At 42.3% G+C, this 13,419-nt stretch overlaps 1 protein-coding gene across 3 annotated transcripts in view; it reads left to right on the forward strand.

Moving 5' to 3' along the window:
- The window catches only part of plppr4a (phospholipid phosphatase related 4a), a 77,185-nt gene extending 64,208 nt beyond the window's left edge, over positions 1-12,977 (forward strand). For all 3 annotated transcript variants that reach the window (XM_078408291.1, XM_078408289.1, XM_078408290.1), the window contains 3 exons: positions 4,018-4,075; positions 5,784-5,957; positions 9,783-12,977. In XM_078408291.1, the coding sequence (XP_078264417.1) occupies positions 4,018-4,075; positions 5,784-5,957; positions 9,783-11,135 (1,585 nt within the window). In that variant the 3' untranslated portion in view covers positions 11,136-12,977. The remainder of the gene's footprint in view (positions 1-4,017; positions 4,076-5,783; positions 5,958-9,782) is intronic.
- Positions 12,978-13,419: the final 442 nt, after the last annotated feature.

Consider the following 13,419-nt stretch of genomic DNA (forward strand, 5'->3'; position numbering starts at 1 on the left):
CTGTAAGATTCTATGACTCTATGACTCTATCTACAGCACAGTTGGTGTTTGGACCACATTGGGAAAATGCAGGGTAGCTATAAAACTAACCTATCCAGAAAGAATAAATTGTTTGAATCACTTTTAGCTCTTTGGTTGAAATTAGTCTGCTAATAATTTCAATCCCAGAGCTATGTGATTCACTCCATGGAGTGAATGAACTCTAGTTCATTCTAGAAGTGAACAGCACATAATTGTTTCAGTCCACACCACCAATTGTACCAATGCACACTAACCTCATTTACCAACATAGGTCCAAAGCCTTTGATGCCTTGGTTATTCCAATATTTGCCTTGATTCTTCTTCAATGCCCTCCAATGAAATGCTAATAACAGATGGTACGAGATTCTGCTGATATTAACAAAGTGAGTGTTGATCCTAAAGAAAGTGAGTCTGTGAAAATTAAGGGATAACAGAAGTTCATAAATACTAGGAGCAGAATTAGGCCACGGCCCATCAGGTCGACTCCGCCATTCAATCATGGCTGATCTATCCTTCCCTCTCAACCCCATTCTCCTGCCTTCTCCCCACAACTCCTTACTAATCAAGAGTACAAGAAGACAAAACAAAGAGATGGCTTGTAGATTAAATATTTTGTATTAGTCTCCACTATAGAGGACGCAATAACATCCCATAAATAGTTGTTTATCGGGAATTGGAACTGATGAAGAAGAGAAGAACTCAGGAAAACTGTAACCACCAGGGAAGTGCAGGAATATTTGAAGGAAAAATGTTCCCGATGCTGGGGAAGTCCAGAACCAGGGGTCACAGTTTAAGAATAAGGGGTAGGCTATTTAGGACTGAGATGATAAAAAACTTTTTCACCCAGAGAGTTATGAATCTGTGGAATTCTCTGCTGCAGAAGGCAGTGGAGGCCAATTCACTGGATGTTTTCGAGAGAGAGTTAGATTTAGCTCTTAGGGCTAATGGAATCAAGGGATATGGGGAGTAAGCAGGAATGGGGTACTGATTTTGGGTGCTCAGCCATGATCATATTGAATGGCGGTGCTGGCTCGAAGAGTCGAATGGCCTATTCCCGCACCTATTTTCCATGTAAGTGATACTGAGTAAACAATAGACAATAGACAATAGACAATAGGTGCAGGAGTAGGCCATTCAGCCCTTCGAGCCAGCACCGCCATTCAATGCGATCATGCTCCTATAAATTGTTGAGACTGATCTCAGGAAACCGAGAGTAGGTAGAAATTGCTCTTGCTCTGGTTGTCGAGATGTATCAACTGAAATGTCACAAGGAACCGTGCAGGGAACTCAGCTTTTTGTAGTTTATATAAATGACTTGAATGAAGGCATTGAAAGAATGGTTGCTAAATTATCCTGTAGTTGCCTTTAGTTTATTTTCTTGTCACTGTACCAGGGTACATTGAAAAGCTTTAGTTGCGTGCCAACCAGTCAGCAGAAAGACAATACATGATTACAATCGAGCCATCCACAATGTACAGATACATGGTAAAGGGAATAACATGACGGATCTGAGAGGAGATTACGAAGAGCGTGGTTAAAGTAAGAAATGTTGCGGTCGGAGTAGAGATCTAAAAGAGTGGAGCGATTGTAATGTGTGATTGCAGATCCACTTCTGGGACCAGCACACAAAGAGTCGACTGGGTTGGGGGCATCTTAGATGATGACATAAAGTCAAGTCAAGCCTAGTCGAGTTTGTGTCATCTGTTCTAGTACAGTGAGGTAGAAGTACAATGAAAGACCTCTTGCCTGCAGAAGCATCACAGGCACATAGATTCAGTCAGCAAACAAAAACATAAATTATACATAAATTGTGTATACATTCTCCATGTTAGTGAAAAGAAAATAGACTACAAAAAAAAACAATAGTGCTGGCTCGAAGGGCCGAATGGCCTCCTCCTGCACTTATTGTCTATTGCAAAAATAGACAACAAACCCATGGTAGTGCAGGAGATGGTCTGCGTATTCCAGTGGTATGGTAGGTTCAAGGCTGTGCAAGTCTTTCAAGAACCTAACAGGTACAGGGAAGTAGCTGTTCCTGGAGCTAGGGGTGTGGGACCACAGACTAGTGCATCTCCTGCTCATCCTTGGCTTTGTTGCAGAATCAAGAAGCTTAAGATGCTAGTTAATACACAAAAGGACCCAAAGTGGTGGAGTAACTCGGCAGGTCAGGCAGCATCTTTGGAGAACATGGATAGGTGACGTTTTGGGTTGAGACCCTTCTTCAGACTTTGTTTCTTGCGTTGAGCAAGAGGCTGTTGTTGCAGCATCACTCAACTAGGTGTTCTATCTCTCTTCTGTGCATCGGCTCATCACCACCCATGATATGGACAACAACGGTAGTGTTGTCAGTGTAGTTATAGATGGCATTGGAGCTGTGCTCAGCCCCACAGTCATGGCTGTAAAGATCGACTGGAAAGTAAGTTGTAACTGGAACATAAGGAAACTACAAAGGGTCATTGAAGAGTTAAGTAGGTTAGCAAAGATCTGGCAAACTGGCCAGGGGCCACAGTTTAAGAATAAGTGGTAGGCCATTTAGAACGGAGATGAGGAAAAACTTTTTCAGTCAGAGAGTTGTAAATCTGTGGAATTCACTGCCTCAGAAGGCAATGGAGGCCAAGTCTCTGAATGCATTCAAGAGAGAACTAGATAGAGCTCTTAAGGATAGCGGAGTCAGGGGGTATGGGGAGAAGGCAGGAACGGGGTACTGATTGAGAATGATCAGCCATGATCACATTGAATGGTAGTGCTGGCTCGAAGGGCCGAATGGCCTACTCCTGCACCTATTGTCTATTGTCTATAAATGGAGTAATTATCCATTTTGGCAGAAATATAAAAAAGGAAGCATAATATTGAAAAAAGGAGAGACTGCAAAGCTCTGAGATGCAGAGGAATCTGCATGTCTGAAATATATGGTTCTCGACAGGCTCGTACATAGGCACAGCACATAATTAAGCATATTAGCAGAATGTTGTGGTTTATTGCAAAGGGAATTGATTGCAGAATTATGGAAAATCAGATTCAGTTGCACTGTGGACTGTGGACTGCATCTCAAATACAGTGTTCAGCACCTGTTCCCGTATTCAGTAAGATTATTAATACATTGGAACCGGTTCAAATAAGGCTTACTAGACTAGTAACCGACAATGGGGGGGGGGTTTATGAAGAAGGTTTTGTTTGTGTCTGTTGGACTTTAGAAGAGGGAGAGGTGAGTCGACTGAAACATATAAGATCCTGATAAGTCTTAATGGGGTGAATGTGGTGGGGATGTTTCCTATGGGGAGTATCTGGAAGCAGAAGAAATTGGTTAATCACTGTGTCACGCATTTAACTCAGAAATGTGGTGAGGGTTTTTTCTCTTAGGGCTGAAGTCTGTTGAAGGCCCTTCTTCAAAATGCCTTGAAAGCAGAGTCTTTGAAAGACTTTAATGCAGAGGTAGTCGAGTTCTTGATAAACAATATTTTAGTAGAGGGAAATCAGGGCTGAACTTGCATCAAGTACGCTGCGATTTTATTAAATGGCGGCGGGGGCTTCAATGTCGGGAGCCCCAACCGCCCCGACGTGCAGCGGTAGTGTCTTTGCCTGCCCCGGATCGCGGGGGTTGGGTCGGCCCGCTGCGGACCTTTCACCGTCTGGAGCGGCCTGGATCGTGGCAACGTCAACAGCCTGACCGCGGGAGAAGAGAAAAAACATTCTGGCCTTCCATCACAGTGAGGAGGTGACTGGAGGAGACTCACTGTGATGGATGTTTCTTCTTTTTTTGTTTGTTTTGTGTTGGTTTGTGATTGTGTGTGAAATTGTTTATTTTTATTGCTCTATTGCTGGACTGTGGGTAACCTTTCATTTCACTGCACATCTTGTATGTGTATGTGACAAATAAACTTGACTTGACTTGACTTGAGGGGGCAAGAGACACACGCCAGCTATTAAGTCATGAGCATGTTGATGTGTGAGGATCTGAAACATCAGCAGTGTAACCAGGTTGATTTCTCTTTGCAGAAAGTCCTTTCCATCACAGCATGCCACACTTGCAGCCTTTGCAGCCGTATACGTTTCAGTAAGTAATCAGTACTGCTTTGTTTGATTCGCAGCGTCATAATGAAACAGAAATAATTGTGAACTAATTATTAATTGTGAGTAAAACCTTAATTATGCTTGTGAAAAATTAGTCGCTGTCCTTATTTGCAGATTGCCGTGAGAATCTAAAGAAACGCATTCCCAAACTGATGAGCAAACAATGATTAAGTAGTCACCAGCCTGTCATGGGACATGATGTTGGAATCATCATGATGAAACACTTCTATCTCCATAATGGTCACGTTCACTATCCACCATAGCTCTGTGATCTCCGACCAAAGGTTGTATTGTTGGGCTCAATAAAAATGTTCTGGAAGATCCCACTTTTAGCTCTGCAGAAGGTAGAAACCAACAGATCACGTTGACCAAGTACTAGTTTGGAAGACACTTACCTTCTGTGTAATGCAATCTCTTCTTGGTCCCAGCTCCTACCTGAAAGCATCCATAGATTTGGCTTCCAGCTGACCAGACCAGCTGACAACATGGTCACCAGTCCAAGGAAAAAGCATTACTCATTGACAAGTACATCCCTGCCCCAACATTGTTAAAAAGGGTGACCCTTCACTCTCCCGCCACAGGTACTTAAGTCGGTTATTATAAAATGATACGGAAAAAGGTGGTCATTTGATCCTTCACAGCAGCAAGACCTTGGTACCATTCAGACACGGGCTAATAAATGCAAGGCTATGGCTGGCATTTATTATACAATGCTTAACCTCTTTCCCACGATATTCAATGTCTTTACCGATTCCAAGTCACCCATACTTCTCATCCTGGGGATACTATTGACCAAACACCCAACTGGACCAACCACATAAATACTGTAGCTCTAACACCAGCTCAGAGGTTAGGTATCCAGTGGTGATGCTTTCCACTATCTATAAGGCATGAGGCAGGACTATGATAGAAAACGCTGCTCTGGCCTCAATGAATACACGTCCACAACACTCAAGAAGCTTGACAACACTGAAGACAAAGAAGCTCGGCTGACACACCATCTAGCACCCTAATTATTGATTCCCTTCACTGCAAGGGCTCAATGAACATAGTTTGTGTCAACTGGCCCCCACCTATAGAACCTCCCAAACCCACAGCCTTCACCATTTGAAAGGCATGGGCATCAGGCATCGGGCAATGCCAACTTTTTCATGTTCCCCTCCAGATTACACACTATCTTTATTGGAATTCCCTATTTAATAACATTGCAAGAGACCTTCACACAAAGGTTCACAGTGATGCAAGGAGGTTGTTCTGAAGGGCAATTAGAGAGGTTAATAAATGCATGATTTCAGATTATTATTGGGATGGCAAAATTAGAAGTTCTACCACATGAAAGAACACATGCAGCACAATTGACTTTGTCAAATGCTGGCAACTAAGCTTGAGCTATGGGATAATATAAAAGGGTATCAGATAGATACTCCAAAAGGAAGAAAATTTATATGAGGCAAGGGCAAGACAATAGAAAACCTTGATGGAAGAACCAGTATTGTCAGCGACATGGACTCCTTCAGTCCTGTCAATTTTATGTCTCTTGGATTATATGCAGTGTAATGGGATTGTTTGACTATTAAAAGAGGTGCTAAATATTATGTGGGAATAAATAATTTCAGTTGAGAGCAGAGGATGGTTTCCTCATTTAATTTCACAGCTGACTTAGTCCTTCTGTTTTCTTGTTTATCATTTAGATGTATTTTAATGCTACGCTGACTGACTCTTCCAAGCTCCTGAAGCCACTCCTGGTCTTCACATTCATCATATGTGCAGTGATCTCTGGTTTAACACGCATCATCCAGTACAAGAATCACCCGATAGATGTTTACTGTGGATTCATGATCGGAGGAGGAATCGCTGTCTATTTGGTGAGTGACTCATATCATATCATATCATATCATATATATACAGCCGGAAACAGGCCTTTTCGGCCCTCCAAAAGGAGGGAGGAAGTTATGAAAATGAGGAAGTTATCGCAGAGGAAGTTATGAAAATGAAATTCCTAATGCTCTCAACAACTTTTTATTTTCTCAGAAGGCTGAGCATCTATGGAATTTTCTACTCAGAGAGCTGTGATGGTTGAAACAAAAAAATAGACATTGGTGGTAACATCTGAGGAAAGAGAAATGGATTTGAGGAATAAAGATAATGGATAGGACAGGTTTGGAGGGATATGGCCCAAATGGGGGCAGGTGGGACTAGTGGGTAGACACAAAATGCTGGAGTAACTCAGCGGGTTAGGCAGCATCTCGGGAGAGAAGGAATGGATGATGTTTTAGGTCGAGACCCTTCTTCAGATTGAGTTGAATCAGTCTGAAGAAGGGTCTCAACATGAAATGTGTCACCCATTCCTTCTCTCTCTCTCGATGATGCCTTATCTGCTGAGTTACTCCAGCATTTTGTGTCTACCTTTGATTTTAACCAGCATCTGCAGTTTATTTTTCCTACACAGGTGGGACTAGTGAGGCTGGGATATGTTAGCCAGTGTGGGCAAGGTGGGCCAAGGGGCCTATTTCTACGCTGTCTGACTCTTAAGACTCTTTGACGCATCAGATCATAAGATTCCAAGAGTTAGGAGTAGAATTAGGCCATTCGGCCCATCAAGTCCACTCCACCATTCAATCATGGCTGATCTATCCCTCCCTCCTAACCCCATTTTCCTGCCTTCTCCCCATAACCTCTGACACCCGTACTAATCAAAATGGAACTCTAAATGGAATTAACAATTCAGTTTGTAGATGTTTTATCTGCTTGCCTCAACATACCTACCAAACAGGGACACATCTTGATCAACCAAAATCCACTTTCTGCATGGAACTGTTCCATCCTAAATGGTACTCAGATCCTTGTGATGGAATGACTTCAAACAATATGTCACGGACCATGAGGGGAAAAATTTGATTGCTGCTCGAGCCATATCTCCATATTTCACCAATACCCAAAGCTCAAAAGATCTTTGAAGGCTTTTGAATTTCTCTGACATTCAAAAATATTCAAAAATCTAAAAAATAATTAAACAACTTGAAATTTAAAAAACTTCAAAATCCTACCAATTATTCCATTACCTAATTTATAATGATATTGTCCCCACAATGTAAATTTCTAATGATAGACTATGCCTATGCCTAGGTATTGAATCTAGTTGAAATAAATGCTGAGACATTTAGCCTTGGCCAATATAGCCAAGTGAGCTATGTAACAGCGATATCATGTATTATTAGTTTGAAAATCAAATAAAGACTGTAAATGCTGAAAGACTTGGCAGCAGCTTCAGAGAGAGAAACATATAACATAAGGATCACAGACCTGAAGCCTTGAATGTTTCTCATTCCATAGATGCTGCCTGACCTAGTGAGATTTTCTCACATTTTCAGGTTTACTTCACATTGCCTCTCAACTTCAATTCTATTGAACTCTATGATCAGGGTTGAATTCCTTTCTTAAAATATGAATCGGCACAGATGGCAAGGAATGAGTGACGATATTCATAATTCTAACAGTTGTGGCTGACTTTTTATTTGCTAAATAGAGATGAATAAATGGAGATTTGGTTCCAGCCTGCAGACGCATAAACCTATTATGAAAGCATTTGCAATTTGTTGAGTGGCTCAATAAAGCTTTAGCAAGATATGAGACTCTTCAGCCTAGCAGTCTGCTGTGTGTTGTAATATCCTGACATGACATTTCATGAGTGAGTTAGTCCCACTCCACCACACTCACTTTTAGAGACAGATCTGCCCTTTTGCAGTATTGTCAGAAAAGCTGCTATAAAATTCATTATGCCTGCTGGTGTATTTTGTGAGCACGAGATTCAAAGTAATGAAAATTAAGGCTTCACCAATCTGTTTTCAAATGCCCTGGAATGTTTACCAATGCCTGCTTAATACTCCAGGATTAAAACTTAAAAAATATATATTTTGATTTCCCAAGTGCTTTAAATCAAAATGCCATGCCTACCTATAGTTAGTTTTTGATGTCTCCGAATGAGGCTTGCTCAGCCATGGAGAAAATCTCCTTAAGCCTGTGAACTTCACCATCATAAAACACTTATGATACAAATCCAGATAAAGCTTTATATTCCAATTGGACACAAGGTAGGTTGAGCAGAGAGCAGCTCGGCAATTCCTGTTAACCAAGGGCTTGACCTACTTCCCCAGGAATCACGCGGTACATGGGGGTGGGGGGGAATAAAATTGGATCACTGGTGCATCTGCAGTTCAATCTGAGAGGTAGCAGGAGAGGGGCAGCATTGGCAGTTTTATTTTTACAAAATGTCAAAATGATTTTCTTTCCTCCAACAGGAACAGCATGAGGAATAAAATACTTTGCATTTAAATTGATAGCAAAATGCAATTAAGCCATAACATGTAAATAAAGAGGAATAATATATCAAAAGAAAAGAAAAAACTATCTGAAATAATCTGGAATGGATTGCCCAAGAATAGGAAAGAGGAAGCAAAATCTGTGTAACTTTCAAATGAGCTGTTTATTCCGAAATCACCAATTTGCTGAGTCGTGGGGAAAGATATGTTCTGCACCTCAAGCAAATTGGATGTTAGAATTAAAAAAGATCTTTTATAATCTCACCTTGCGCCTATGCTCTTTTCAGCCAATGTTGTATTTTAAAAATGGTAAGTACTGTAGTTTAATTGGGACATAATTGACCAATACTCGCCTAATCCATTGTCCATTTGCCTAATGTGTGAGAAGGAACTGCAGGTGCTGGTTTAAACCGAAGATAGGCACAAAATGCTGGAGTAACTCAATAGGACAGGCAGCATCTCCGGAGAGAAGGAATGGGTGACTTTTCGGGTCGAGACCCTTCTTCAGACTGATTCAGTCTGAAGTCTTCAGTCTGAAGAAGGGTCTTGACCCGAAACGTCACCCATTCCTTCTCTCCAGAGATGCTGACTGCCCCGCTGAGTTACTCCAGCATTTTGTGTACATTTGCCTAACTCCAGTTATCCAGTCTCTGTAGATTTAAATTCATCCAGAATTATTTTCTTTGTATTCTAACTCAAACTAACTTCTACAAACTTATCATCTCACACCCCTGATCCACATTTGCTCTGAATCCTTCATTTTACAATGATTACCCTTTTTTTTCCAATTCCCTCTGTATTCTCACACCTTCCTATAATGCTTTCATCAACTCCAGCCATCCAAGAATTACACCTCCAATTGCGTCTTTCCTGCATATCGCCAGTTAAAGTGAATCCACCATAAATGGTCAGGCCGTAGCTCTCTGCCTCTCCACTCTCTTGCCAATTTTATGCTCTTTACAATCTACAATCACTGCCCAAACATGTCCCTTTAGAGCACCTTGGCATGTAAAGCTGCAATGTAACGTTGTTGTCATTGATTTGACTCCATTGGCGAAATAGTCCTTAATTTTCAGAAGCAGCGTTGGGGCGTGTGGCTGTTTCTCTGTCGAGCATTGTAGCATTTCCGAGTTGAGTTTCTAGATAGAAACATAGAAAATAGGTGCAGGAGTAGGCCATTCGGCCCTTCGAGCCTGCACCGCCATTCAATATGATAATGGCTGATCATCCAACTCAGTATCCCGTACCTGCCTTCTCTCCATACCCCCTGATCCCTTTAGCCACAAAGGCCACATCTAACTCCCTCTTAAATATAGCCAATGAACTGGTTTTGACATGTGTTTTTTTTTGTTGTGTGTTTTGCAACTCCAGGGTCTCTATGCTGTGAGCAACTTCCAGCCTAGCGATGATGGCTTACCCCACCAAGCCCCTCACAGGGAACCGCTGAGATCGCTGACAGAACTCAGTCAGGAGAGCAGTAGACAACTCCAAGGGAAAGCTCCCAGTAGCATTGATGGACTTTCATCGCACCACTCTGAAAGTATCCTGAATCGGAACCACAGGGAGTCCAGCTCCCTGACCAACCTGAAGCGGACAAGCGCCGACGTGGAGATCATAACCCCTCGCAGTCCGATGGCAAAGGAGAACATGGTGACCTTCAGCAACACGCTGCCCCGCGTCAACACGTCGTCCATGGACGAGACGGCGAGGAGGAACGCATCCATCCACGCGTCCATGGACTCTGCCCGCTCCAAGCAGCTGCTGTCTCAGTGGAAGTCCAAGAACGAAAGTCGCAAACTGTCCCTGCAGGTGATGGAGATGGAGACGGGCCACTCTCCGCCCACCTGCATGGAGATGCGGTCGAGTTCAGAGCCCGTGGGTGTGGGTCTGAATGGAGACGCGCAGTCCCAGCTCAGCCAGTACTTGAAGATCCAAGCCGGGACCATCCCGGGCAGCAACAGCTCCAGCACCATCGGAGGCGGGGGTGGTGGGGCAAGGGTGTGCATCATGCAGTCCAGGCCAGGCTCCTCACAGCTCGTCCACATACCAGAGGAGACACACGAGAGCGTGATCAGCACGTCTCCCAAGGCCAGCTCTGCCCGCTCGAAGTGGCTGAAGGTGGCCGAGAAGAGCGGGGTGAGCAGGGCGAGCAGCGCCCAGCCGAGGATCATGCAGGTGATAGCCATGTCCAAGCAGCAGGGCATGTTGCACGGCAGCCCCAAGGGCGCAGAGGGCAGCGCCTTGGTGAGCTGCTCGGGCTCCATACGGTACAAAGCCCTGACCGAACACGAGCCCACCGCCAACATAGTCAGGGTGGAGGCGCACCCGGAGAACAACAGATCCCTGGTCCAAGTGCCGTCGGGCAGCGAGGAGAGCGGCTCCTGGAAGTGGAAGGCTGGGGAAAAGGGAAGCCTCCGCCAAGCCTTCGAGCTCAACGACCTCAACAGGGACTCTGAGAGCAGCGACTCGCTCAAAGATTGCTACGCCTCGTCCGACAGGAGGAAAGCCAACCCGGACCATCACCACGGGATCACCACCATCAGGGTCACGCCGGTGGAAGGGAGCGATGCTCTCTCTGAAACGCACTCAGTGTCCTCCAGTAGGGACTCAACCCTAAGGAGGAAAGCCAACATCATTTTAATACCCGAGAGAGGAAACAGCCCCGAGAGCACAAGGAACATCTTCTACAAGGGGACGTCACCCACCAGAGCCTACAAAGAATGAATCGCCCACCCTCGCTGAAAGACAATCCTGTCGTAAGAGATGAAGAGTATCTCTGTACTTTCCAATAATAAATTCAGCCGTTTCAATGTGCCATTCAGCTGTAAAATTAATTGAAATGTTACTGATAGTTAAACATGTTTGCATGAATAAGATATTTTTACATCCTATTCAAAAGCACACTGGCAAAGCCTGAGCCTTGTTGAAAAAAAAAAGTATTTGCTACGTCGCTATTTCAATAAACTGTGAATGCATTTTCGCCCACATATTCAACATCATTGGTATATTGAGCAATTGATACATTTTCAGTTTGCTTTTGCTGTACAGCCATATTCTGTAATGGACAATTTAGAATTTATCTCCTTACTACAGCTATAGATGGTACTCGCATATTTAACTGTTCCGATGATTTTTTTGTCACCTGCTACGTGTAAAAGTGTTATTGGGATTGCAATGATTAATTGGTCCGCAGAAAGTCACAGTTTTTAAATCCAGAAGCATCTTCAAAGAGGTCGGTTAGATAAATAAACCATGTAGCCTTTATGGAAATCTCACACAAAAGTGTTTTCAAGTACGGACAAATATACACCACATATATTACAAATAATAGATTTTTTCTCACAGAATGTAAAATGGACAGTAATTTATATCATATGACAATGATTTATATCATAGATTTTTATACTTATTGTAGCCTTAGCATATTGATACATGCCTTTGAAGAAAATGTTTTTCAAGTAATTATAGACTGCATTTTTTTGTAAGCTTACATAGTAGCTAGTATTTCAAAGCTATTAAAATAGATATATAAAATATGCCTTTAATCATGTGGTACAGGCTTTGTACTAAGATCTTTTTACATTAATTAATGAATAAAAGTGTCCAATACATCAACGACTGACTAACTTTTCCTCTCGCAAGTGTCTAAGCCTGTACCGTCCTAATTATTTGGGAAAATGTTTTGGTATTTATTACTAGATCCATAGAGACATGTGCAGCTTTCACTAGGTGCTTGTTGTTTTGGATACAGCTTATCTATAGGAATTCAACAACCAGAAGCCTTCAGACAGAAGCTGAAATAGTACGATATCAACATTGTCCTTTAGTTATCTTTGTTAAACTTTTGTCAGAATAATGAATTTTTCTTAAGGAATCATCACATTTCAAATATCCATCGGCTTGAATGATTCCAGTGGTTAAAGTGGAAACTTTCTTCCTATTGGCGTTATGATATAGTTGTGTTTTATTACAGTTGTTATTTACGATGAATAGAGAAAGTGTACTGTTCCTGTTACTGTAGGAGTGGTTGTAATACTTTGGACAATGGGGAAAAAAATCCGAGCAACTGCATGTATTTTTATTACAGTAGCACCTGTAAAAATTAAACTTTATTTTCATTTCAACCAGTAAGTTAATTATTTATTATGGAGTTATTTAACAAGGGATATTTTTTTTTGTGTCATTGCATATAATAATTACTAGTTGGTACAAACTGTGATACTATGATGAAGGTTGGTTATTTGCCCAGTAAAATTATATTTAAGTGGTTTATATGTTTAAAAGAAAACCATCTAGACAAGATATTCACAGATGTATATAGTTGCAAATGTGTTTAGAAAGTTCTGTTAACTATTATTTTCCATGAAGTGTTTTAAAGCGGGCACTAGCTCAATAAATGCACACAAAGCATAACTTTGTGCAAGTTCCTAAGTTGTGCTATACAAGAGTCTTGTGGAAACTGACCAAGGTTGAGGGTGATTGCTGTTAAAAAGTAAACCAGTGGCACGATTATCATGTGTGAGATTTCAGCCACACTTTATCTTTCAAGGAGTATGTTGCTTATTTACAAAATAAATGTTTCTTAATTGAAGTGGATGCAGTTTTATTTCATTCGAGTACTAAAATAGAGTATAGAATATTTTTCCATTTGATGACTGGAGCACAAACATCTATATACTAAGACTCTTGTTTGTTTGTTTGTTTGTTTGTTCCTGAACTACAGCCAAAACGGTACACGATAGTGCGACAATTTTAGGCCCAACTTATTTACCGTCGCCCCTTTGGTGCTAATGGAAGAAGTTTCATTGAAATCGTTGTTATGTTTTTTAAGTTATTCACATTTTAAAGTTTAAATCTATCTCCTAGGGAGGGGGGGAGGGAGGGAGGGAGGGAGGGAGGGAGGGAGGGGTGGAGGGGTGGAGGGGTGGGGGGGGAGGGAAGGAGGGAGGGGGAGGAGGATAGGGGGGGCTGAGGGGGATGGAGTGGGGGGGGAAGGGGGGAGGGGAAG

This window comes from Rhinoraja longicauda, chromosome 11, assembly GCF_053455715.1.
Source record: "Rhinoraja longicauda isolate Sanriku21f chromosome 11, sRhiLon1.1, whole genome shotgun sequence".
NCBI lineage: Eukaryota > Metazoa > Chordata > Chondrichthyes > Rajiformes > Arhynchobatidae > Rhinoraja > Rhinoraja longicauda.